The sequence below is a fragment of the Peromyscus maniculatus genome, chromosome 4 (genome assembly GCF_049852395.1).
Source record: "Peromyscus maniculatus bairdii isolate BWxNUB_F1_BW_parent chromosome 4, HU_Pman_BW_mat_3.1, whole genome shotgun sequence".
Taxonomy (NCBI): Eukaryota; Metazoa; Chordata; class Mammalia; order Rodentia; family Cricetidae; genus Peromyscus; species Peromyscus maniculatus.
In genome coordinates, this window is record NC_134855.1 from 108,387,907 (window position 1) to 108,414,682 (window position 26,776).

At 48.2% G+C, this 26,776-nt stretch overlaps 2 protein-coding genes across 5 annotated transcripts; one reads left to right on the plus strand and one right to left on the minus strand.

Annotated features, from left to right (window-relative positions):
- Positions 1-958: 958 nt before the first annotated feature.
- On the minus strand, positions 959-7,017 carry Pced1a (PC-esterase domain containing 1A). 3 transcript variants are annotated; one of them, XM_076570637.1, is made up of 8 exons: positions 6,741-7,017; positions 5,642-5,782; positions 5,063-5,142; positions 4,713-4,951; positions 4,472-4,622; positions 4,139-4,385; positions 1,787-2,062; positions 959-1,497 (listed from the first exon to the last, which is right to left on the minus strand). In XM_076570637.1, exons 2-8 carry the CDS (start codon positions 5,763-5,765, stop codon positions 1,250-1,252), a joined length of 1,365 nt encoding a protein of 454 aa, XP_076426752.1. In that variant the 5' UTR covers positions 5,766-5,782; positions 6,741-7,017; the 3' UTR covers positions 959-1,249. The 3 variants fall into 3 exon arrangements, with proteins under 3 accessions (XP_076426752.1, XP_076426751.1, XP_006984589.2); XM_076570636.1 differs by lacking the exon at positions 6,741-7,017 and adding an exon at positions 6,082-6,217; XM_006984527.4 differs by lacking the exon at positions 6,741-7,017 and having other exon boundaries at positions 5,642-5,957.
- Vps16 (VPS16 core subunit of CORVET and HOPS complexes) lies at positions 6,556-26,414 on the plus strand. Of its 2 annotated transcripts, none has more exons than XM_006984529.4 (24): positions 6,556-6,695; positions 20,145-20,233; positions 20,465-20,562; positions 20,647-20,775; positions 20,855-20,999; positions 21,118-21,233; positions 21,332-21,454; positions 21,580-21,635; positions 21,972-22,061; positions 22,155-22,249; positions 22,410-22,486; positions 22,904-23,035; positions 23,133-23,260; positions 23,389-23,424; positions 23,569-23,677; positions 23,834-23,968; positions 24,065-24,173; positions 24,281-24,378; positions 24,466-24,573; positions 24,851-24,928; positions 25,019-25,188; positions 25,271-25,367; positions 26,001-26,104; positions 26,201-26,414. In XM_006984529.4, exons 1-24 carry the CDS (start codon positions 6,643-6,645, stop codon positions 26,343-26,345), a joined length of 2,520 nt encoding a protein of 839 aa, XP_006984591.1. In that variant the 5' UTR covers positions 6,556-6,642; the 3' UTR covers positions 26,346-26,414. The 2 variants fall into 2 exon arrangements, with proteins under 2 accessions (XP_006984591.1, XP_042132166.1); XM_042276232.2 differs by having other exon boundaries at positions 6,593-6,695; positions 20,439-20,562.
- Positions 26,415-26,776: the final 362 nt, after the last annotated feature.

Below are 26,776 nucleotides of genomic sequence, written 5' to 3' on the forward strand. Positions count from 1 at the left end.
AAGTGACCAGGGACTGGACAAACTGCAGCTAGAGAAGGCTGCTCTACCAATTAAGTTTCCAATGATGAAAAGGAAAAAATCCATTTCTGCAAGGAAAATTGTCATAATTCTTATCTCTATAAAAACAAACCAAAAAAGCTTTTCATTTGTGTCTCCCTTTAATCTTGTTCATAAGAAAGGAATTCATACATTTGTCTCAGGCACTGTGTTGGTGCCTCTGCAGTCTCCTGGCTCCTCCAAACGGTTTTATTAACTCCTGTTGTCTGTGACCATTTCCTTAGCACCATCGTATGTTAACCCCGTCGTTTACTAACCTACCAGATTGTTAACCAAGTCAACATCTTTCTGATTAGGTTTCTCATTTCTTTTGGGTGAGATGTTGCCTTTTTTTAAGGTTTCATTAACAAGAAGAGAAATGAATCCAAGAATTCTGTTCCATCCATTCTAATTCAAATGTAATGGGTCCTTACACGACCCACTTTCTGCCCCATTATCACTACCATACTCCACCCCTCCCTCCCCTCTTTCAAAGCTGAGGCCTTGAACTTCTGCTTGACTTTGTGACCAGTTTAGCAGAGCATCTCTGACACCACCCCTGTTCTGCAGTGACCTTGGATGTCTTCTCCAGCAGCTCTTGTTTCTAACGACTGACAAAGGTTGGTCAGTATTTGCTTTTCTCTCACCGCACACCGCATCAAGCACATAAAGGGATCCTAACTGGTCTTCTGCCTGCATTTGGGAGCTTCTCACTCAGGTGCTTACAACTTACTGCACGCCTGCTCTGTGCCAGGAATGCATGCTAAGGCTGTGTCTTCCCACCTCCAGAAAGAGATGAGTACCAAGCACACACACGACTGTGTACAACTGAGAGGGAAAGTCAGAATGAGCCAGATCCAAAATCTCACCTCAAATACCGACAGTTTAACTCAGTCCTTGATTTTTTCCAGTCCCAAAGACCTGCTGATAACAACGGACCCACTGGGATCTTTATTTAGCATATGTGTTCTTGTGAAGATAGAACTGTGTTAAATGAGTGTATTCATTGATTTCTAAATAGTTTGTACAAAGGTCCAAGAGGCAGCTTCCCCAACCCTTAAGGCCATGGTTTGGGAGACCCACTCCCTCACACAGGAATGTCACTCTGTCCTTCCATGCTTTTATTGATATCAGCAGTGGACAAAAATACCCCAACCCAAGAGCTAGGGTATCAGGCAGACCCTTCAGGGCCATTGGCACCTCTAGATCCTGTCTACCCAGGCCATGTCCCTGAATGGGCATGTCCCCGTCTGTCCTGTTTATATGTGTGGATCAGTCTGTCTGAGTGCCTGAGTCTCTGCCTACATGCCCCCCCAATCCTTGGTATATGGTAGGGGTTGTTGGGAACACAACGTGGCTTGCCCCGGTGGACCACGGGGCCCCGGTGTTGACCATGGGAGACAGGGCCAGAGACTGACGGTGGCAGGGGACCAGGCACAAAGTTCACTCCAGGGCCACATCCTACAAGAGAAGCAGTCATCATCAGAGTAAGTTTCTGACCAGGTAGCTCTGCTCCTCTGGGGTAAGTCTCTCTGTGCTTTCATTTCCCATCTGCAGAATGGAGATTCTACTTCCCTCACCCCAGACCAGGAACTGTGAGCAGATTAATAAGTTTATCGATGCTGTTCCAATCTGAGGGACTAATGTGACTAAACCCAACTCCCAAGCTCATGTCAACACAGGTGGCTAGGTAGGAGAATGTGCACAGGAGGCTGGGGAGGGTGGGAGCAGAGGCTGCAGAGGCACCTACCTAAGTTAGATGACACCGAGAAGTCCTCCATTGCATTGTGTTTGAAGAATTCATAGCGTCGAAAGGGCTGGCCTTGGGAAAAGGGGGCATCCTGGTGCAGGGGCGGGAACAAGGGAGGTGGTGAGGGCTGAAGACGTGGATAAGGAAAAGACATGGGACGAGGCAAATGGAAAGGTGGGAGGAGGGGCAAGGCCAGCTTCTCCCTGAAGTCTGGGGGCTGCTTATGGCTTCCCTGGGATGGATGAGCCATCTCTGGCCAGTCCTCAATCCATGTGTCTAGGAATGGAATGATTGTGTTAAGTAGGCCTGGGAAGTCAGGCTGCCCCAAATGCTACCTATATCTACACTTCCAGAGCTCTACTGCACCCTCTTGGGGAATAAGGCCAGTAGCCCTCCTCATTCCCCTTCACTTCAAGCCAAGACCAAGTTGTGTTCCTTTTTTCTTGCTGCTCATGATTACCTGTGTTCTGAGTTCATGCCTGCTCCTGCCCAGTGCCTGTATCTTTAGCTTTTTCTTCTTCCCGAGTCCTCACAGGCCAATAAATTAGTCAAATATGAAGATCCAGCTCCCTCTCCCAACTAGTCTTCATCTGCTTCTAAACCCTCCCAGGGAGGATTCTACCCTGTTTTTTATCCTTCATCAACTGAGCATTGCCTCTTTTGAACACTTCATGCCTTCGATGTTTTTCCTACTAAATGGAACAGCCTGACAAACCTACCAAACCTCTTCTTTCCAACAGTCCAGTCACATGACATCAACAACACACCCTGTCCTGAAAGCACCTCTCCATTCTCAACTACTTTTGTTTCCCCATCAATCTGCTCTCTGCAATCCGAGGTGTGAGCACTGATCTGCTGTCTCCTTCCCAGTTCACACTCATATACCTCTGCTGGGTACAGATGACTCCAAGTCTCTCCACAACATGTCAAACAGATCTGCCCTAATCAAACCTACTTGCTCATCTCCCCACTTCAAATCAAGTCTTTCTTTTAACAACCTTCATTTCCTTTTCACCCCTTGAGACAAGGTCTCATATCTTCCAGGTTGGCCTTAAACTCAAGCTAAGGATGAGCTTGAACTTCTGAATCTCCTGCTTCCTTTTCCCAAGTGCTAAAATTACAAGCAGGCACCACACGCCTGGCTGTATGTGGTGCCAGAGATTGAACCCACAGCTTCATGCATGCATCAACGTCTAGCACTCTATCAGCTGAGCCACATTTCCAGCTGTTTCCATAGTTCTTAGACGGAATCAAAAACTGTGAAGCACCACAAACCAGTCTTTCAACCTTTAAAGCATTCCTTTATTTACTGAGGACCAATTCTCTCATTAAGCAAAACAAAGGAAATGGAACCAGTACATAATCCACCCGAATCCATCCTAAAGCCTCAGCTCCTAGCTTCTAGGCTCTAGTGGTCTGCCTCTATCCCTTGCCTGTGAGGTCCCCCACAGCTTCTATTGCTGCCACAAACAGCATCTAAGATGACTCAGGCCTCCAATTCGACAAACACTGCACTCTTGGCACTGAAACACAGCACATCTGTCCTGGCACTGGGCTGGAGGGGATGAACTATCAACAAGTGACCTGATGCAGGGGAGAAGCAGATGTAGAAATAAACTCCGATGTTTTCTTTGCAGGCAGCCAGGGACTAAGAGACTAACAAGCAAACATAAGATTTGTAGCAGAGAACATCTCAGCAGGAATGCAATTCGAGTAGTGTCCCCAAAACAAGCTAAAGGAGTGACACTCTCGGCACCTGCCACAGGTTGACTAGAACGGGGCCAGTGGAGGACTGCATAGGCTGGATCCAGTGAGACTGGGAGCCTAAGCAGAGTTGGGGAGCCCACGAGCTGATGTCTACTACCCCTATCACCCTGAGACCGACTTGCAGAGACACTGTAGTTTACATCGTCTCTCGACAACAACCTGCTACCTGGCTGAACCTTTCACTTCTCCAGCTGATAAGCTCTCTTGCCTCTGCCACACTGCTTGGACTGCTCTTCTTCCATATCTGTCGTCCCACTTCCTATACCCGAGACTACCTAGAAGTATTCTCATTTCTTTCCCATTCCTCTGTTGAGTAGGGGCTGCCTTTTGGAATCAGTACTTGAACATTTTCATTCAAGTATGCAGAAGGAATCATAAAGCTGAAGAACTGGGAGTCGGGCAGGCATGGGACTCCTGTGATCTACCCATTTCCAGGAAATGAGAAAGAAACACTCAGGAGCCACAACTGTTTTTCAAGCGATCATCTACTTTCTACCAGTACCTCTGTTGCATTTGGCTCTTTGTGCCTTGTGTGCTAAAGGTCCTGTCTACATCACTACCCACCCACTCTGTGGCAGGTCTTACCTGGGAGAGGGTCATGTTTGGGTAGCTCCACACCCCAGGCATCAGCCACATGGCTCAGAAGTAAGTGTGAGAGGTGGCGGTGTGCGTGCTGGTCCCAATGGACACCATCTCGATGACGATGATGTACAGCATGCCGGAAATGAAAGTGGAGATCTAGGACGTCGAAACAGTGGTTCCCAGCTAGTGTAGCACTGTAGAAGTTCCCCTCAACAACATCCTGTCGCAGAGAGACTGCCAGGGGCTGCAGCTAATTGAGAAAGTAGAGCCTCTAAGATGGTGTCCTATCTACCAGCCAGCCACTCTATCCTCTGTCCAGAAGGGCCCCTCACTCACCTCTGGCAAGAGGAAACCCCCAGTGACACGTTCCCCCAAAGGCATTGCCATGTTCCACACCAGCAGACAAGAGTCTGGCAAAACCTGGTCCATTCGTACAAACACTCGTTCCAAGTTCTTCCTGTAGCTCTCCATTGGGCAGCGGCCATATCTGTTGGGTGACACTTAGGGTGGGCATGGGCACAGGAATGGCGCCATACCTCCACCTCCAACCAGTATCTCCCTTCCCCCCGGCCTGAACCTGGAGAGATCCCAGAGGCAGGAGTTGATGATCACTAGGTCAGGGGCAGGTCCATACGACAGCTCCTCCAGGACGTCCTCAAGGTACTCGGAGTAAACACGGGTGAGGAAGTAGAAGCGCACAAGGTGGTGGCCAGAGCCAGAGCAGAACTGGCGGACCTCTCGGTACTGTGTCCCGTTGTGCAGCTCGCCCAGCTGGCCCCCAGCCACCAGCTGATCCTGTTCAAAGCTCAGCTCCCCCTACCCACCCACCCCCACCCCGATGGTCAGATCCATGCCAGGCAGGTGGTCTTTTTTCAGGCCAGGGTCTGCACCCACCCAACACTGGCATGACTGCCAAGCTTCTCTCACCTTGGCTTTTAACTGGGAAGCTGTGAGCAGTGTGTCTTTCTGGAGCAGAAGCACCAGGTCCTTATACACAGCTCTCTGGACTGCAGGGAGACAGGGGTCCTAAGGTTAAAGCAGGCCTCACTCGGTCTCAGAGCCTCCCAAATGAAGGCCTTTGGTCTCCCAGGGTTTGGCTGCCCAACAGCAGCTCTATGGAGGGTTGACTTAAAGAAGAAAAGATGAGGTTTAAAAACCCAGGCTGGGTTCTTTCTAGTCATATGCCTCTCCTCTAACTCATGTATAGTGACCCAAGACCAACTAACTGGCCCTGTCACCAGGGAAACACACAACATAACCCACAGCTCCTTTAAAAAAAAATCATGGATGGCTACAAGAGACAAAGAAGCAAAAGCATGGGCTAAAATGGTGTACAAATGATACGCCAGGACACCCGTGGAAGGTATGTACGGGGAAAAACAGTTTAGTGGTCTAAGACAGAGTAAAAGATGGAGAAGAAAACTGAAATGGAGATACGGGGTGCAGACATAAAGAAAAGGCTGCAGATACAGGGCTGTGAAATGTCATCCTAGAGTGGTCACTCACTGGAGTCCCCCAAAATGACCACGAACTTGTTGTGTAGCAGCTGCTGGACTTCAGAGGCTTGGAAATGGACCATGGTGCTTCGCAGCAGACGGTGTGGCATCTCGTTTTCCAAACAGAAGACCATGCTGCCACTGACACGGGCTGCAGGGAGAGGCCACTAAGCTGACAGAGAGCAGGGACTCAAGGACGATCAGTCTGTCCCAAGATGACAGATGCGCACAGGCCCCTCCCTGGCTGCTCTGAGTAATAGGGAGGAGGGTGGGGCCGCATGGCACATCCCGTGATAGCACCAGCCTTCATCACACTTGGAAGGAAGGCGGAGGGTCGCTTAGGCTGAGGGCCTATTCTATGGCGCTTCGCGCGCGCAGCGACTCCCTTGCTCCCAGCCACGTGTCAGCGGAGGCCGCGCGTGTGCGCACACGTCCGCTCGCGCCAGTTACCAAGTCTCCTGGCTCCAGGGATTCACCGGCCAGTAGGGCAGGCCCGGGTGCCGGGCGCCTTGCCCACAGCGGGCTCCTGATCTAGAGTCATGTTCCCGCGCCCCTGGAGGGCGGTAGGTTCTGCAAAGACCCCGCCCCACAGAGCCCGGGTGCCCAGGTTAGCTGTCGGTGCGCAGCTCGACGCCCAGTGCTCTCCATGCGTGCGTCGCGGTGGTGCGGCCAGCGACTCCAGCATCTGAGCTCCAGGAGGAGAGGCTCATGGCTCCCACTTCCGGTCACTCATGTCCATCCCTGCGCGACCCCCAACGTCGGAAGGGTCAGAAAGACAGCGACGCTGGCCGCCGTGAAGGATAGGAATCAGGGCTAGGCCCACCCGGGCGGGCGCGAAGCCCGGGTAAGTGCGGAGGGCAGAAGGATAGCTCAGTGCGGTTTGCCCACAGTGCTGATGGCCGCTATGGCGGCCTCGCCACGTGACCCCGACGGGCGGAAGCGGAAGTGCGGCCTGGAGCTTGCGCCAGGCTGGTGTTTTCCCGGCGCCTCCAGCCGTCAGCTGTACCAGACATGGACTGTTACACTGCGAATTGGAATCCACTCGGGGACTCTGCCTTTTACCGGTGAGCCGCCCGCCGCCCCACCTTCTCGCCCAGCGCCTAGCTTACCGTGCTCGTTTGCTGGCTTGAGCCTCCCCCGGCGGAGCCAGCGGCGCTCGCCCCCCCTGCGTCACTACGGGTGCTGGCGTCCGCCCCTCGGGCGGCTCGCCCCAGCGTCGGCCACTTTATGCACGGTTGCCTAGGGGCAGCAATCTTTCCTTCCTCTGCTCCAACGGAGGCAAGCTCAGAAGGCACCCCAATACCGAGGCCTGTCGGCCTCCGGAAGGATGCTCAGATCACATTGAGGAAGGCCGCCCGTGGCGACAGCGAGTGCCAGTCTCCTTCCGGAAACTGCTGCTGAAGTCAGACCACAGGGGCTCTCAGAGGAGGGCGGGATCGCCACAGCGGGCGGGGTGACAGTACTGACCAAAGCTGAGAGAGGGGGGTGAATAGCCATTCAGCTTTGGGGCACTATTAATGAAGAACCCTAGGCACTGGCAACTCACCGAAGTTGGAGAGCCCTGAGCAGTGGGTCTTTCTCAAGTCTAAACTAGTAATATGATTACAGTGGTTAGCGTCTCGCTGACTTACTTTCTTAAGAGAAAGTGCAAACTGCTTGTGGAACACACATCAATTGGCCAGCCTCTATTTTGTCTCCTTGAGCGGCTTCCGATTTGATCTCAGCCATCCTCTAATCGTGTTCCAGCCGCACAGAATTGCAGGCAGGCTCATCGCGTCATGCAATTTCATGGCTTTGTGTGTTTTCACAGCCCTACCGTCTCTTTTGTGGGCATTGCTATTTTCCTCTTTATCACGCTGAAGAATTATTGCCCATCTTTCAGGACCTCCCTGATCTTCTTACAGTAGAATTTTTTTTTTTCCTTTCAGGGTTCAGTTGTAGAGTCTTATTATAGGTAACAAATGAAGGCAATATTTGTATAGGTTTCTTCTGCTGAGCTCCTCGAAGGCTAAGAATGTCTCTTTTATTTCCCGTGCATATTTAAACCAGTGCCTGTTACCTAATAGTTGTCCAGCCTGTGGTGTCCCATGACTCTAATTCCAGCACTCTGGAGACAGAGGCTGGCTCATCTCTGTGAGATCCAGGCCAGCCTGGTCTACATAGTCAGTTCAGGCCAGGCAGGGAAACATAGTAAGACCCTGTCTCAAAACAACAACACAGAAACAAACAAAAGCTAATAGTTGCCCAACTAGTTGCAAAATTGCAAAGAATGTTTTATTGATGCACCTGTAGATCACAGAGACATTGCATTGGTGTCTTATTTCAATAGAAGACTTTGCTTCCACGAGTGAAACAATTTACCATTCTCATAGCCAGACTTTGAAATGAAATTTTGTTGTTCACAATGTGATGCATTTCCTAGACAAAGGATGCCTTGTGATAATTTTTAGAGATATGTTGCATTTGCTTATTCATAATTCCTCTTAGACACGTGTACAATATGAAAAATGAAAAAATGAAACACTTAGTTGACATCAACAGGAACTATTAATGATTTCACCCATTGAAAATACTACTGGACAGGAGGATCATGATTAGTAACTGATCAGTTTATACTTTATCTTAGAAAGAAACAGTTTGTGCCGGGCGGTGGTGGCGCACGCCTTTAATCCCAGCACTCGGGAGGCAGAGGCAGGTGGATCTCTGTGAGTTCGAGGCCAGCCTGGGCTACCAAGTGAGTTCCAGGAAAGGCGCAAAGCTACACAAGAGAAACCCTTTCTCGAAAAACCAAAAAAAAAAAAAAAAAAAAAAAAAGAAACAGTTTGTACTTTGTTTTAGAAAGTCAACGAGACGCTAACCACTGTAATCACATTACTATATACACTATATATGTATACAGCCAAGCCAACTTTGGTTATATACATACATTGGAGGCAAGAAGAGACTCTGTCCCAAAATACATATTTAAAATAAAAAATAATAAAAATAAAATATTAACTATTATTTTTAAAGTACTTTTAAATCAGAGCATAGAAGACAATGACCTCATTACAACAGAGCTCCTCCTGTTTATTGTATGAAATCTTAGCTTCATGGATGCATAAAATTTCAAAAGATATGAGTGTGGGCATGTGTCATAGAAGTGGCTAATTTCCCATTACCTGTGTTGAACTCAGAAATGATTAGACGTGTTAACCCTGCTGGAGATTATATATATGTCCTAAGTTGCTAACACATAAGACTTTCTTAAACTGGACACTATGCTAAGCACTCTATGTGTAGTTTCTTAAGTATCCCACTACATGGAATCAGGATCATGATTTGCTCCAACTTACTGATGAGGAAGCTGAGGGACAGAGAGTCCAGGTTAAGTAATTAAGTGGTAACACATACCTTTAATCCTAGCAAAGGCAAATGGATCTCTGAGTTTGAGGCTAGCCTAGTCTACAGAGTGAGTGAGTTCCAGGGCAGCCAGGGCTACACAGAGAAACCCTGTCTTGAAAAACCTCCCTCCCCGCCCCCCCCCCCCGACAAAAACAAGAGAATAGTGGTAGACTCTAAATGCCAAAACATAGAATTTTTTATTTTATATTGTGTGTGTGTGTGTGTGTGTGTGTGTGTGTGTGTGTGTGTGTGTGTGTACACCACGGCACATGTGTAGAAGTCAAGGGACAACTTGTAGGAGGAGTTGGTTCTCCCCTTCCCACCACATGGGATCTGGGGATTGAACGCAGGTTATCAGGCTGGCAGCAAGTGCCTTCACAAAGCTGAGCCCTCTTGAAGCAAATTTTTTTAAGACAGAAAAATGCAAAAGCATTTTCTAGTTTATTCACCAATGTGAAAGTGTTTTAAGAATAGGTGCTTGGTTTCATTCATATCCTCGGATAGGACTTAGTCTGTGATCCTGAATAGTGGATGAATGGTGAAAAAGTAGACTCTTCACTTGAGTCCCATCTGTAGGGCAGGAGTCTTTGCATTGGATTGGTTTTCTCAAGAACTTGCTGGATTTGAAAAGGTGAGGAGCGGAAGTGGTGACCATCTCTTACTGGGTTCTAGAGATTTAGCCATTTTAATCCTAAAACTGCAACTTGAGCTGATTCCATTCATTAATGTGATCCCACCTTTGCCAGACTCGGTATGTGTCGGTAAGTTGAGTCAGACATAGAGTGCCTTTGACGTTCATAACGCTTACAGCCAGCACATGACATGGAGGATAAGGACTCAACCTTTGATCATGGTTACTACGGGGAATACTGAACTTGGGGGTGAGAGGAAGCAAGGAATCGAGGATGACGTGGGTTCTCAGCTTAAAATCATGAAAAGGGAAAAGTGGATTTGGCAGAGAAGAGGATGGACTTGTTTTGTATGTGTGGGTGTATTTTGTGTTTGTGGTATATGTAGGTACACATGCTCTTGCAGAAGGGGGAGGGTTGGTGTTGCTCCTCAGGAGCCATTCACTCTGTTTTTGAAAAACAAGTCTCTCACTGGACCTAGGACTTGCTGATTAGGCTGGGCATTCCCCAGGGATCCACCTGTCTCCACCTTCCCAGCACCATAACCACAAGCATGCACCACCATGCCTGGATTTTTATGTGGGTGCTGGGGATCAAACTCAAGGTCTCATACTTGTGCGGCAAGCACTTTAGTGAATGAGTTAGCTGTCTCCGCAGCCCCTGAACTTGGTTTTGAACACATTGAGTTTCAGGCACTTTAGAAACTTTAGTTTCATTTGTAAAAGGAAGAAGAGTGATGATACATTTTATATAACACTGAATAATTTATTCTTATAGAGTTGTTTTTCCTTTCTTTGTTATTCTCCCTCTCTTGATACTGGGTAGTCCCGTTATTTTTAAAAGGGAAGGAGATTATTATTATTATTATTATTATTTAGATTTATTTATTTTATGTATGAGTGTTCTATCGTCATGTATGCCTGCATGCCAGAAGAGGGCATCTGATGCCATTATGAATGGTTGTGAGCCACCATGTGATTGGTGGGAATTGAACTCAGGACCTCTAAGAGCAGCCAGTGCTCTTAACCACTGAGCCATCTCTCCAGCCCCAGGAGATTATTTTAGTATTGTAGTTGTAGTTATATTTTGAATAAGCATAAATATTTATTTAAAGCATCGTTAAATATATATAACAAAATGTGTCATCTTAACTTTTCTGTGTGTTTTGCCTTGTTTTTAGGGAAAATATCACTACTTACTTTTTTTTATCTTTTTGTGCGTGTTTTGTCTAGATGTATGCCTGTGTACCTCATGTGTGCATTACCCACAAAGACCAGAAAAAATCATGGGACCCCTTGGAACAGAATTTACAGATATTTGTAAGGCAACATGTGGGTGCTGGGAATTGACCCTGGATATTCTGGAAAAGCAGCCAGTGCTCTTAACTGCTGAGCTGGCTTCCCAGCCCTCCTTGATTTTGTTTTTTGAGACAGGCTCTCAGGTAGCCCAGGATGACCTTCTGCCTCCACCTACCAAATGTTAGGGATATAGGCATGTGCCATTGTACCTGGTTTATCCAGTACTGGGCATTGAACCCAGGGCTTCATGCATGCCAGACAAGCATTCTACCAACTGAGCTACTTTTCCAGCCCTTTATCTGAACCATTGTTTAATTACTGTTTAATAGTGTTGAGTACATTTACTGTGGTGTACTGCCAATTTAAATTTTTTTCATCTAACAAAACTGAAATTCTGTGCCTATTAAATAGCAATTCCCCATTAAACAAGCACTTCCATTTCTCTGGATTCGACTATTCTAGGTAACTCATGCAAGCGATATCTATCATTTGTCTTTTTGTGACAGGATTATTTAACTTAATATTATAGTATTCCCAAGGTTAATGTTACAGTATGTGTCATAGTTTCTTTTCTTTTCTTTTTCTTTTTCTTTTTCTTTTTTTTTTTTTTTTTTTGGTTTTTTGAGACAGGGTTTCTCTGTGTAGCTTTGCGCCTTTCCTGGGACTCACTCTGTAGACCAGGCTGGCCTCGAACTCACAGAGATCTGCCTGGCTCTGCCTCCCGAGTGCTGGGATTAAAGGTGTGCGCCACCACCGCCCGGCTAGTTTCTTATTTTTTAAGGCTGAAAGATTTTTTTTTTTTTATGTACATACTCCATTTTCCTTATCCATTCTGTCAGTAAGCAGCATGGGGTACAGATATGCAGAATGGAGGATAGCCTCTCAGAAAAGCCTATGGGGTGGGTGGTACAGCTTTCATGAGGACAGGCTATGCACTCAGTGGTAAAGGCTTCTACCCAGGCCCCAGAAATAGAAATCTTGTTAGCAGCAGTAAATGGACCCTGGATTCTAATGCCAGGAAACCATTAGACATAGCAGTGTTGCTCTGGAGAATAATGCTCCCATAAATGTGTGTGTGTGTGTGTGTGTGTGTGTGTGTCTTTAAAAAGGCTAGTTGAGTACATGCTTAGTTTATGGAGGGAAATGCAAGAAATGAACGAACAAACCCTTTTCAGACTCGCTGTTTCTGTTTTACTTCTTCTGGGTGTATATCCGGAAATAGAATGAGTGGATTGTCTGGCAGTTCCATTCACATTTTAAGAGCTGCCCTACTGTCTTCCACAACAGCAGTTGTGCGATTTACACACCAGCCGCAGTACCCCAGAGTCGTTGAGCATCATTTAGTTTTGAGTTGTTTGGAAGCAAGGGGTTTTGGAAATGATAGTGGACCCCCTTTAGGGACCTACAGACTGTTGGATTGTTCCCTAGTGTCAGACCTGATAGACCTCTCTGCCCGGCCTGTTGCACACAGGGCTCCTTTCCCACCACGATGGACAGTGCTTTCCCAGAAGTCTACCTGCATAGCCAGAGGGACTTCTTTATCAATGACTGCAGGGCTGGAATGGAGGCTACCAAAAGTGCTAGGTTTCCCAATTTCCCAGATTACAATCTAGGATCTATTTATTGCTGCTCAGGAGATTTCCATTTCTGGGATGTGAGAATGGAAGAGAAGGATATAACTGTAACTAGAGTTTTCCTGCCTTGCCCACAGTCAGGACAAATCTCTGTCACCCTCCAGTCCCACAGCCGCTCAGACTCAACCAAGTAAACACAGAGACTTATATTGCTTACAAACTGTATGGCCATGGCAGGCTTCTTGCTAACTGTTCTTATAGCTTAAATTAATCCATTTCTATAAATCTATACCTTGCCACGTGGCTTGTGGCTTAACGACATCTTCACATGCTGCTTGTCATGGCGGCGGCTGGCAGTGATTCCTTCTGCCTTCCTGTTCTCTCAATTCTCCTCTCTGTTAGTCCCGCCTATACTTCCTGTCTGGCCACTGGCCAATCGGTGTTTTATTTATTGACCAATCAGAGCATTTGACATACAGACCCTCCCACAGCATATAACTAGCCTTCTACGTTGAGGGATGGCCCGTCCTCATGGAAGCTTTACTCTTAGGCTTTCCTGAGAGGCTGCCCTCCATTCTGCACATCTGTTCCCCACGCCACCCAAGAGGCATAGCATGTGTTGTCCCCAGGAGCACTATCTCGCTCAAAGGCTTTGGGAGGTGATACACCCATTGTTGCTTTTGTCTCCCATACCTTCCTCCTGCATACCCTTTAGTTCCTTTATGCCAGTCACTTCCTCCTTCCCTCCTGGTCTTTGTAGCTGCTGAACTCCTGGACCACATTCCTCAATGATTGTTCGGAAGCTTTGGCTCAACAACCTCCTATACATCCCAGCTCTTGCTGCTTTTGAGGACAGCATAAGTGAGCACTTAGCTTCACAGTTCCAGCAGTTTGTAGTCAAGTGATTATATCCTCCTTGCCCTCCCTGCCTGTCTCACCCCACTCCAGTGCATGTCCAGAACTGCTCTACCTTTACAGGATTGAATTCAGAGAGCTTTGAAGCCCTCTCAAGCACATAGAATCTGCTTCCACAGACATTTTTCTCCCTATCGAGGAGGATGGCTACAGCCACTCACTTCATTTTTGTTCTTGTCTTTTCTCTAGCATCCTTATTCTTTTGTCCCGTGTCATCCCTGGCTGTATAGAACCGTCTCCTTGTGCCCATGCCAAGGCTGCAGAGTGCTAATGTGAGGTTACGTGGGCAGCTGGGACTACTACAGACCCATGCTCCTCCCAGTTTTATCTGGACTCCTCTGCTCCTGTTTTGTGGAGTCATCCTATATTCACCGTGGAGGCTCAATGTGTAAAAGACTGCATGGTGAGGCAGTTGTGAATGATTCAGATACTTCAGAAATCCCGAAAATCAAGGTCTCCTTGCACTGTTCCCTATAACTTCACCTTCTACGTTCCACAGAACTGAAGTCATTGCATGGAAAGGCCTAGATTTCACCAGACTAAACTTGCTCTCTTGAACCACTGAAGATATACACCCCTGTATAACTGTGTCCAAATGGGGAAGGGAAGAAGAGAAAGGCTAGTGCGTACGTATATATGTACATGTAACTAGAGAAAATGTGCAAAGCGACACGGGTCTCGCTTTTGTGAACAGTCATAAAAGGTCATAATTGCTATCTACAGCTTTCATCTGCACCTGCATATCCCCTGTAACTGTACCTTTGCCCTTAGCCAGAACATCCTTTGCCTTTGTTTCTAACCCCAGTAGTGACGAGCCTTCCTTCATAAGTCATGCTGCTGTGTTTGGTTCCTGAAGATTTTCAATGACTGTTACTATTGGGCGTGAAACTGCAGAGAGATGCCCCAGAGGAGTCCCCAGATTTTAAGTTGGCATAGCTTCTTGCTAACTTTTTCCCCTTTTAAGAAGAATAACCCACTTCGGTAAATCGAGCCCCCCTTTCATGCTTTCTGGCAGAACAGCTGAAGGTGGTAAGGTGGCACTCTTACCTTCCAATTCAGTAAAGCTGTTGTTGCATCTCCTAGTAGAAGCATTTGCCCCTAGAAGCCTCAGCTCTGCAAGCCACCAGGCCGCAGTTTCCAGAACAAGAAGCTACTACTACTAAGTAGACACTCTCACTTCTCCCCTTTGGTCTAGCTCTCATGTATTCTGCAGGCAAATCTCTATCTTGTGATGGTTTCTGACTCAAAGCAGAAGGCAGAACCCCATTCTTTTAAGGTAGTTTGACTTCCAATCAGTGTTGTAACTTCATCATCTGTTAATTCAGTACTGTGGTGTGGATATGAAATATTCCCCATTAACTGTGTATATTTTAGGGGCTTGGTTGCTAGCTTGGCTTAGGGGGAAGCAGTTAGATCATGGAGGCTCCGACCTAATCAATGATTTCATACACTGATGGATTCAGAATTGGAATAGGGGGCTGGAAGATATTAGAACTGTGGGAGGTGGGGCCTAGTTGTAGGAAGCGGGTATCTGAGGCATGCAGTAGAACGATAGGTCTTGTTCCTCAGCCCTTCCTCTCTCCCTGCTTCCTAGCCGTCATAAGCAGCCATGGCCACCTGTTCCTGCCACCATTGTCTCACACCCGAAGTCTGACCTTGAACTGGAGCCCTTCAGACTTAGTTACCTTTCTATTGCTGTGAAGAGACACCATGACAAGGCAACCTGTAAAATAATTGGGGGCTTGCTTACAGTTTCAGAGAGCGAGTCCACGGCCATCGTGACAGGAAGCATGGCAGCAGGCATGCAGTCATGGTTCTGGAGCAGTAGCTACGAGCTTACATTATAAGCACAAGTTGGAGGCAGAGAGAGCAAGATTGTGGCCCCAGAGACACATCTCCTCCAACAACACCACACTTCCTAATCCTCCCCCAAACATTTCCACTAACCAGGGACCAAACATTCAAACATCTGAACCTATAGGAGCCACTCTCGTTCAGACGACCACAGACTGTGAGCCAGTGCAGACCTTTCCTCCCTTTAGCTCTCTCTCTCGGGTATCTGTCACAGCAGCAGACAGTCTGACACTCGGTTGCTTCCTGTGGGTGTTAGAATATAAGCAATTGGTTCTGTGGCCCAGAGCTGACTTCTTACTTAGCACTCTGTGTTGAGATATGAGCTCACTTCAAAGCAGTGCTTTGAAGAATGCTACAATGATGAATAAAGCATTCTATATGTCGAGAGATTCTGAGTGCCCACAAATGCATTATAGGCAAGAAAGGTGAATCTACCCAGAATATTTATCTGTTCCAGTAAGAACTAATCTCTGCCTCTTCAGAGCCCAGTGTTATCATCTTGCAGGTTGGACCCATGAGAATTGTACCATCTTGGGGACCTGCTTTAAACACAGCGCTGTGTTGGCTAGCTCAGCAGCTTCCATCACATCTGCTGGAAATGAGATCGTGATAGGGTGTTCAGGCTGAGGGTAGCTGCCCCGAGAGATGACAGACAAGCTACTTTCACCAAGAAGAGAGGCTACAAAATGGCCAATTTCATTCGGACCTAACTACATACCCCTGTTTAGGTTTCGGGATCCCATTGTTTCCTGATCAGTACCCTAACTTCCACATAAGATATGGCATGCTGATAAACTCAACTGTTGTAATTTAAAAGCCCACAAAATTAAAATTGTGTTGATTTTCAGTGATAGCAACCATATAAGCTACAAGAGATTATCTTAGACCTGTCATAGAAGCTTTCTGCTTCTCAAGTCATGACTAGTTAGTAGTCCAAGCAAGGTGTGAGCACACAAGAATGGAGATAAAGGGACAGTTGGGAGCCCTGGAACACAGCATCTATAAGGCAAGCCCCACTCAAAGACTGGATGTATAGCATGTAAAGGCTAGAAACATACTAGTATGCAAAATATGTATATAGCCAGACATGAAGGTGTACAGACAAGTGGGTAGTCTGATATGAACAGAAAGCTTAGAGTGTAGTGTCTGCAGAAGAGCCCTGAGAAAGTGATCAGGACCTAGGCAGGGTTTTCCGGATGTGTTCACGTGACTGGAGTTGAGCGCCACCACCCGGTCTCTTCATACCCCAAGGCTGGCAGCAACAGGAAAGCATCAAGTGCTTGTCCTGTGTGTTGTTTAGTGTTCTAGCGCCCTCTACTGAGAAAGCGTCACATTGGCCTTACTGAGAGACAGGCTTGAAAGAATAGTGGTCATTATTGTAGAACATAAGATTTTGGAACTGAACAGCTGTCAGTTTGTAACTGGCATGCTAAGTCTGAATTAAGATATGTTTTCCTGCCGAGCGGCGGTAGCACACGCCTTTAATCCCAGCACTTGGGAGGCAGAGTCAGGCGGATCTCTGTGAGTTCGAGGCCAGCCTGGTCTACAGAGTGAGCTCCAGGACAGGCACCAAAATTACACAGAGAAACCCTGTCTCAAAAAACAAAAAACAAAACAAACAAACAAAAAAAAGGTATGTTTTCCTGTATTTTCATTCAGTGAATTTAGTAACAAAATATCAAATGTATATGTATTGTAAAATTTAAAAAATCTTCAAGCCACTATGTGACTCAGCACGAAGATAGAAGCTGTGATTAAAAGTGTGCACTACTGTACCTGACTTTTTTTAGTTTAATATTATTTCTAAAGCGTGTCTGTGGGTGTGAGTGCAAGCCCTCGGTGCGGAAGAGGGAAGAGGTCCCCTGGAGCTGGAGTTACAGGTGGTAGTGATGGGACTCGGGCTCTCCGCATGGGTAGTATGAGCTCTTAACCAGGAGCCATCTCTTCAACCTCTCGTCTGTTTTCATATTCCTATCTCAAAACAGCAGTTTTAATTAACTTTAGTTTATATAGTATGTGTTATATCTGATATATACATATACGTGTGTGTGTGTGTGTGTGTGTGTATTCTTATATTTTCAAATGCTCTTAAATACCTTCTACTGTTTTCTGTTTCAAAGAGTCCCTTTTGCAGCCATGAACTTTAGAGTCAATGTATGCATTTCTGTAAAGAAAATATTGGGAAGAATTTTTGTCAGAATAATTGTACATTTGTGGGTCATCTTACAATATTTAGCCTTGTCTTCTGTATCCTTGAGGAAAATTCAGTATGATTTTATTGCATTTTTCATGAGGTTTATTCTTAAATATCTTAAAATTTTTATTGCTATCATAAATAGAATATTTTGTTTATTTTTTGATATTTACTTTATTAAAGACAAGGTCCATGTATCCTTGCCAATCTGGAACTCATTATGTAGGCCAGGCTGGCCTCAAACACAGATCCTCTTGCCTCTGCCCCTCTGTCCCTCTGCACCTCTGTCCCTCTGCACCTCTGTCCCTCTGTCTCTCTTCCCCCTGCCCCTCTGTCCCTCTTCCCCCCTGCCCCTCTGCCCCTCTCTCCCCCCCTGCCCCCCTGCCCCCTGGCCCTCCTCCTCTGCCCCTCTGCCTCTACTTCGGCTGAGTTCTGGAATTAAGGACATGAGCCACTATTGCTGGCATAACTAGAACCTTTTAAAAGTTAATTTTATAAGTCAGGTGTGGTGAATGCATGTTTTATTCCTAGCACTTGGCAAATGAAGAAGCAAATAGCTGTGAATTCTAGGCTAGCCTGGCCTACATAGCAAGAGCCAGGGCAGCCTGTAAGCCCATATCTCAAAAAACAAAAACAAGTTGAAAGTGCTTTCTCAATCATTTTCATTCTTCATTCATTCTCTCATCCTTTCTCGACCCCCTCCACTTCCCTCCTTTTCTCTCATTCTACACGAGTCTTACTGTGAATGGAAAATTTCTTGCCATAGAAAATGGGCTGACGTTTGTTGCTGAGTTCTCTTACTGTCATTACTGCTTTGCTGAGTGTCCCTCATTTAAACTGAAATAAGTGTTTCATATTTCAGAGTTCTTTGTAATTTAGACTATTTGTGTAGGCTTAGCCAGTTTATCATCTAATTTGAAACTCCAAAATCTAAAATGTTCCAAACTCTGAAACAACACTTAAGAAAATAAAGATTTCAAGGTATATTAGGGTTCTCTCTAGAGAAACAGAACTTATAGAATAAATCCATAGACAGCTAGATAGATGGATCCATATATGTATACACACACATATAGATAGATGAATGGATAGATATAGGATACATATAATATATTATGAATATATTGAATATTTACTTGTTATAATATATTTAACATGTATTATACATTAAAATATATAATATGAGGGATTTATTAGAATGGCTTACGGGGTCCAGTTAATTCAATAATAGCTGCCTACGAACTGAAGGTCCAAGAATCCAGTAGTTGCTCAGTCCATAAGGTGGGTGTCTCATCTGGTCTTCAGTAGATGATGGAATCCCAAAGTAGACTCTAATGTGATATAGAAATGTATTATACAGAAATGATAGGATAAAAGGGTAGATTTGGCAAAGTTTACTAGGGTACACAATATATCACCACAAATGCCAGGGAAGGAGTGGACTTGCTAGCAAGAGGGTGCAAGTAGACCGAGAGAGAGATTCCTTCCTCTGTATCGTTTATATAGGCTGTTATCAGGTGAAGTCCAGATTCAGGTGGATCCTCCCACCTCAAAGATCCAGATTAGAAGTGGGTCTTCCCATTTCTAATGGTTTAATTAAGAAAAAAATCCCTCCCAAATGTGCTCAGCCATTTGAGTTTTAGTTCATTCCACATGTAGTCAAGTTGACAAGCAAGAACAGCTATCACACAAAGCATTCCAGATTCTAAGATGATGGGGGCACAGTTTATAGGGACAGTTTTGCTCTTTCTCCAAAATATAAGCCTAGGGTTTTTATGCTGGGAGGAGGTTGAAGTTCAGGTTTGGTCTAGAACTACTAGTGTTGCCCAGGTTGACCTTGAACTTGAAATAATACTTCTGCCATAGCCTCTCAGGTGCTAGGCTTCAGGTGTGAGCCACCGTGCCTGATTTAGTTTGTTTGCTTGTTATTTTTCCCTTAAATTATTTTGGCTAGAGCCCCAAGAGGCCATTCCCTCCCTTACCTCCAAGCATCCAGTGATAGTGTGTTTGGAGGGTCAGCTCCTTCTCATGCAGCATACGTTCACACATGCATAGGGTTGCAGTCTTCCTTCCTGCCTGAGATTTTGTCATCTCACATAAGCCAGGATTCACAGGACTCCACCAGCCGGACTCTCTCTAGCCCTATCTCATTGAAGAGCTCATTTTGGGGTGTCTTTCAGGCACTGTCAACTCAGTGCTGCTCAAACTGGCTTCATCTCTAACTCTAGCTTGACCCCTAGACGTAAAGAACACAGTCTTATTCCTCACTGGAACCAGAAATAGAAGAGGTCTCCTCTTCCGTGACTGGGCCTCTGAAGGTCTCCCTTTCCCACTGTTTCCAGCCAGAGCCCACCCCTTACCTTAGCGCCGTTACAGTGTCTTGTACATGACCTGCACATCGCAGTTGCTCCTACCAATATTGGATATTTACCTCAAAAGCTACAGCCTTCCTTGCCAATATGCTATGCGATCTCACCTGTGGTTCAGAGGCCTCTGTAATTTGGTCAGTTTCTAGTCATCCTCCTCCTCTCTGCCTCTTGTGTGTGTAGGAGGACTCTCCTCCACTAACTGCAAAGGAAAATGGTAGCTTCAGGCATTTCTCTGGGCCTCATTCTATCTAGATACAGGATCATGGGGAAGCTAATCTGTTTATCTCCATGGACAGGAAATATGAACTGTACAGCATGGACTGGGACCTGAAGGAGGAACTCAAGGATTGCTTGGTGGCTGCTGCACCCTATGGGGGTCCCATTGGTATGCACCCCTCTATTTCTACTATATATTATTGGGCCCCAGGGTTGTTCTCTGCCAATCCACCTTGCTAAAATGCTTTTAATTTGGGTCCTCATGAGAAATCATCACCTGTAGATTTCTTAACCTCATGGTCCCTTGATTGCCATGGGGTGGGCATGAGGAACTATTCCAGGAGGCTTACCTCACATGGGCCCTGAGGATCTAGGACAGAAGTCCCTTCTCAAAATGCAGCTCTACTGAGGAACTGTTGGAGAAAAGAGAAAGCTGCCAGCGTGCGGCCAGTACTGGAGATCTACTCTGCTTCTGGCATGCCACTGGCCAGCCTGCTGGTAAGCATGGGGCCTACCCCTACCATGTGATGGGCAAGGCTGGCTGACTCCAAGGAAAGCCATAGGAACCTCTCTCCTCTGCAGTGGAAGAGTGGGCCTGTGGTGGCCCTCGGCTGGTCGGCTGAGGAGGAGCTGCTCTGTGTGCAAGAAGACGGTGCGGTGCTGGTTTATGGGCTTCATGGAGACTTCCGGAGGCACTTCAGCATGGGCAATGTGAGGGCCACGGGAGCCTGAGGAGGGAAGGTGGACCTCATCACCTGTAGATTTCTTCACCCATGGTCCCTTTTGCTAGGAGGTGCTTCAGAACCGAGTCCTGGACGCCCGGATCTTTCACACTGAGTTTGGTTCTGGGGTGGCCATCCTCACAGGGGCCTATCGCTTCACCCTGAGTGCCAATGTGGGTGACCTCAAACTCCGACGGATGCCAGAGGTGCCAGGTAAGCCCTGATACTGAAGAGAACCCTTCCGTTCCACAAATGCGCCTCCAGACTGGGACCAGCAGAGACAGACACTGTGGGCTCTGGTCATGCCAAAGGATCCTCTTCTCTGTCACAGGTCTGCAAAGTGCACCCTCATGTTGGACCACACTGTGCCACGACCGAGTCGCGCACATTCTTCTGGCTGTAGGACCTGATCTTTACCTCCTGGATCATGCCACGTGCTCCACAGTGGTGAGAACCGAAGTGGGAATGAAACGGATGAGCTGGCCAAGCAGTAGGAAGGCCTTGAGAAGTCAGTTTATCTGGTTTCCTCCCTGGCTCTGCCCCAGACGCCTGCTGGCCTAGCCCCGGGAGTGAGCAGCTTCCTACAGATGGCTGTATCCTTCACGTACCGTTACCTGGCACTCTTCACAGACACGGGCTACATCTGGATGGGGACAGCGTCACTCAAGGTGTGGTTCTGAAACAACAAAGGGTAGTGTGCTCTGTCCGGGGGAGATCCGTTGTGGATAGGGTCATGGCTTTTCCACAGCAAGTGACTGCTGGGGCAGGGCCTTGACACGCTGTGCCATTTCAGGAGAAGCTGTGTGAGTTCAACTGCAACATCCGGGCACCGCCGAAGCAGATGGTCTGGTGAGGAGAGAGGCGTTCTTTAAAGCTGGGGTTAGAGCGTAGCCTTGTTCCCTGGGATAGCTTGAGTCATCCTGTCTTCTGTTCAGACTAAGTGGAGCTTAGGCATTCTCTTCTCTGCCCGCCCTTAAAGGACCATTGTCCTCTGTGGGCCACTTGACTGGTAGTGCCAAAGCGAGAGGGGAAGCACATGGGTCATTGTATAGCCAGAGAAATGGACTAAGGGACACAGTATGTTCAAGGCCGTCCCAAGGAAAAGGGGTGCAAGCAGTGATGTAGAAGACATGGCCATGGGCCCGATGTCCTGAATGTCCCAGATGTGTATCATGTTGTCCACAGGTGTAGTCGTCCTCGAAGCAAGGAAAGGGCCGTTGTGGTGGCCTGGGAGAGGCGGATGATGGTGGTGGGCAATGCACCTGAAAGCATTCAGTATCCTTGGAACGCTTCCTGTGTGGGCTGGAAGAGGGAGGGGGAAAGGGAGGTGCCCTGTCTTTGGATAGAAGAAGCCTTGACGAAACTCAGGTTTGTGCTAGATGAGGACTCCTACTTAGTGCCTGAGCTTGATGGGGTCCGCATCTTCTCCCGCAGCACCCATGAGTTCCTGCATGAAGTCCCAGGTGAGGCCCCCACAAGGGTACAGTGTTACCTAAGGCAGGTGCTCCTGACCACAGACTCCCACACTGTCCTATGACAATGGCCCCAAACAGGATCTGGGGACTAGGGGCAAGCTGAGAATTTCCACGCTTCTTCATCACTACTCAAAAACTCCTCCCCTAGTGGCCAGTGAAGAGATCTTCAAAATTGCCTCAATGGCCCCGGGAGCACTGCTGTTGGAGGCCCAGAAGGAGTATGAGGTAAGTTCTGGTCAACTTCTAAGACTCCCAAGATGCTCTCTCCCTTCCTCTTTTCCTGACTGGACCAGCCCTCTGCCCTTGCCTGAGCACCTAGGATAAACCAGGTGCCACCTGACAGGGGAGGGGTTTAGGTAAGACTGGCTGGAGCTGACGAAGGCTGGCACATTTAAACTGGCTGGGCAGGGCAAGGCATCCCTACTGTACCCAGGCTCAAGTTGGTGCTACTATTAGGAGGTATCAAGCACCCCCACCCCACCCCCACACAATAAGCAGTTGTGAGCTCCTCCAGTAGACTGAGTGGATCGGGTCTGTTTGGCCTTTCTAAGTCATTGCCATTTGAACTATGTAGTCCCAAGAGGCTAGGCGCCACCGTGAGGTGTTCTCTGTGATGCTCCATCTTTGGACCACTCCCCACAGAAAGAGAGCCAGAAAGCAGATGAGTACCTACGGGAGATCCAGGAGCTGGGACAGCTGGTCCAGGCTGTGCAACAGTGCATTGAGGCTGCAGGACATGAGCACCAGCCAGACATGCAGAAGAGTCTGCTCAGGGTTGGCCTGGAGGGGGTTTTCGGGGAGGGTGGGCTGGGGATGGGATGGGCTGGGCAGTGAGGGAAGTTCTTTTCCATTGCCCTTTGGTTCTTCTCAGGCGGCTTCCTTTGGAAAGTGTTTCCTTGACAGGTTCCCACCTGACAGTTTCGTGCGCATGTGTCAGGACCTTCGAGTGCTCAATGCCATTAGGGACTACCACATTGGGATCCCTCTGACCTATAGCCAGTATCCTCAGGCATGTCATGAGGGTGTTTACAGCTGGGCATGGCAGGGGAAGGGGCAGGAGATGTGGTCTGCAGATCCCTGGCAAACAGGACTTACACCAATTGGATCCTTAACCAAGGAAAATACAGATACAAGCAGCTCACCATCCAGGTGCTGCTGGACAGGTACAGAAGCTCAGGGGTGCTGTAGGGGGGCAAGGGTGGGTAGTCTTACAGCCTTATGTGGGGTCTTGTGGGTACTACTCCTCACATAACTTTTAGGACTAGGAGAACTCAGCCCTGTGTCCCTTCCCCCCCTTTGTCTGCCAGGCTTGTGTTGCGGAGGCTTTACCCTCTAGCTATTAAGATATGCGAGTACCTGCGCCTTCCTGAAGTACAGGGTGTCAGCAGGATCCTAGCCCACTGGGCCTGCTACAAGGCAAGGACATGGGATGTGAGGTAACCTTGGGCCCTGGAAAAATAGAGGAAATACAGAGCATGGAAGTAAAGGGTGGCTTCTGGCGGAGGTCCTATGGGATTGGGCAGGTGAGGAATGGCATCCAGACTTGTGTGACACCCACATACACACTTATAGGTGCAGCAGAAAGATGTCTCAGATGAGGATGTGGCACGGGCTATCAATCAGAAGCTGGGTGACACGCCTGGTGTGTCATATTCTGACATCGCTGCGCGAGCCTACGGCTGTGGCCGCACTGAGCTAGCCATCAAGGTGTGATTGTGTTACCTCCCCCAGACACCCCAGGGTGGGTGGTCCAGGCCCTCAGGCACGTGCCTCTCTTTGCTTTCTGCCCCACCCACCTGACAGCTGCTGGAGTATGAGCCACGCTCAGGGGAGCAGGTACCCCTTCTCCTAAAGATGAAGAGGAGCAAACTAGCACTGAGCAAGGCCATCGAGAGTGGGGACACTGACCTGGGTGAGCAGGGTGTGGGTGAGGACCGGGTGGCGGTGGGATGAGAAGGCGAGTGAGCCCTAGAGTGTGCGGCGCTGGGCTGGAGGCCCCACCTACTTTATCGTCTCCAGTGTTCACAGTGCTGCTGCACCTAAAGAACGAACTAAATCGAGGAGACTTTTTCATGACGCTCCGGAACCAACCCATGGCCCTCAGTTTGTATCGACAGGTAGACGCGTGTGAAGGGGAGGGAAGGGTTGGAGCTTTCTGAGCCCTTGAGTTGGCTTTGCTGACTAATCTTCTGCCCATGACCCAGTTCTGTAAGCATCAGGAGCTTGACACGCTGAAGGACCTCTACAATCAAGATGACAATCACCAGGAGCTGGGCAGCTTCCACATCCGGGCCAGCTATGCCGCTGAAGAGGTCGGGGGTCCAGAGGGAGGCCGGGGCCTTTGGATTAGTTTTTGTTGGGTTCCTTCACGGAGACCTAGCTCTCTGCAGTTGGTTACACCCTCTCTGGTCATAACTGTTGAGGGGATCTGCGAACACAGGCAAGGATATGACTGATTTCAAAGGAGCTAGCTAGCGTCTCGAGGACACCAGAGGAATGCCCCTGGTGGATAAGGCTGACTTGGGCACAAGGGTGGAGAGAGGCCAAGCTAGCTAATACGTTGTCCTCTGCACACCTTTATCTGTGCAGCGGATCGAGGGGCGAGTGGCAGCGCTGCAGACGGCGGCTGACGCCTTCTACAAGGCCAAGAATGAATTTGCGGCCAAGGTTTGACTGCCTTTTCTAAGCTCCCTGTCATGCCTTCTTGGTCTTTCTCCCCTGGCCTTCATCCCCAGCCTGCCTCATTCTGGTCTCCAGGCCACAGAGGATCAAATGAGGCTCCTGCGGCTGCAGCGGCGTCTGGAAGATGAGCTGGGGGGCCAGTTCCTAGACCTGTCTCTACATGACACCGTCACCACTCTTATCCTGGGAGGCCACAACAAGCGTGCGGAGCAGCTAGCACGTGATTTTCGCATCCCTGACAAAAGGTGGGTTAGGATCCCGCCTGTAGGTAGTCCTGGGGCCTCTTGCCTTTCCTGCATACCTATGTTGAGCCCAGCTTCCCTGCAGGCTCTGGTGGCTAAAGCTGGCTGCCCTGGCAGATTTGGAAGATTGGGAGGAGCTGGAGAAGTTTTCCAAGAGCAAGAAATCACCGATTGGCTACCTGGTGAGCCAGGGATCCTCCTGAGAGTAGTCCTGGGAGGGGGCCAGGCCTGGGAAATGGGGATGACGGTCCATTTGTGCTCCCATTCCACTGTCCTGTGTTCTGAGTCAGTACTTCTTGTGCCGTGTGAATGTGGGCAGACACATACTGCGTGGGAATTCTGGAGGACAGGCCCAAGCCTGCCTCCTACCTAGTGGTGGAAGGAGTTGCTTTACCCAGTGAAGACTACAGGGGGCACTATGTGCCTGAGGGCAGAAGGGGCAGGAAGGGCCATCTGTGAGGCAGTGGAAGACATGGAGGAGGTGCTTTACATGTGTTGAGGGCAAATTTGACAGTGGCAGCCTGAGAGAAAACACAAGGCCTGAGAAGACAGCCGGCAGAAACCCTGCTTTGGTGGTGGGAGAGTGGTGGAGGAGGAGGGGGAGGAGCATGAGGAGGACTCTGCTGAAGTCTCTAATAGGTCTTCGGTGTGGTTGTCTCTGTTATAAAAATGGTGAGCTCCATATTGTTTCGCACAGGTGGAAAGGGGACTCGAGACACTGACTGGGTATAAAATACTATGGGCAATGTGTCCTCTGGGCTTCTGCTCCTAAGAGAGAGGAGAGGCCTAGTCTTTGTCTCCTCTGTCTTGTGAAGCCCTTTGTAGAGATCTGCATGAAACAACATAACAAGTATGAGGCCAAGAAGTACGCTTCCCGGGTGGGCCCGGAGCAAAAGGTCAAGGCTTTGCTTCTTGTTGGGTGAGTCAGATGGAGACCTGTGTGTGTGCGGTAGCTGAAGAGTGGGCCCGTGCCCTGGGACGGTCCCAACATCACCCCCTTCTGCTCAAACCACAGGGACGTGGCTCAGGCTGCAGATGTGGCTATTGAGCACCGGAACGAAATGGAGCTGAGCCTGGTTTTGTCCCACTGCACTGGGGCTGCAGATGGGGCCACAGCGGACAAGATTCAGCGGGCCAGAGCCCAGGTCCAGAAGAAGTGAAGGTGCCTGCCCTTTGGGGGCTAGTCACAAGCCGGAGATGTCCAGATGTAAATAAATTTGGAACACCGATTAAGAGTAGTTGTTGTATGCCGTCTAGCCTAAGATAAGCAGGCTTGAGGCAGAACCATCTAGCCTCTGCAACAGAACTCCACATATTTGATTATATTGAAGCTGTGAATAGGAACTTACAAGAGAGACCTATTTATTCACGTGGTTGCTCTCTCAGAAGCTGTCTCTAGCCTGGAGGAAGGTATTAAGAGAGATGGCATAAAATTCAAGCACCAATCCAGCAAGACCCACACCAAAAAGATTACATGCTTGTGTGTGTGTTCTCACAAGAACCATTCTATATACTTTGCCATTGTTTCATTCATTCCTCATGACAGTTCTGAGATGTATAACATCCTTCTCTTTGTAGAAAAGAAAACTGA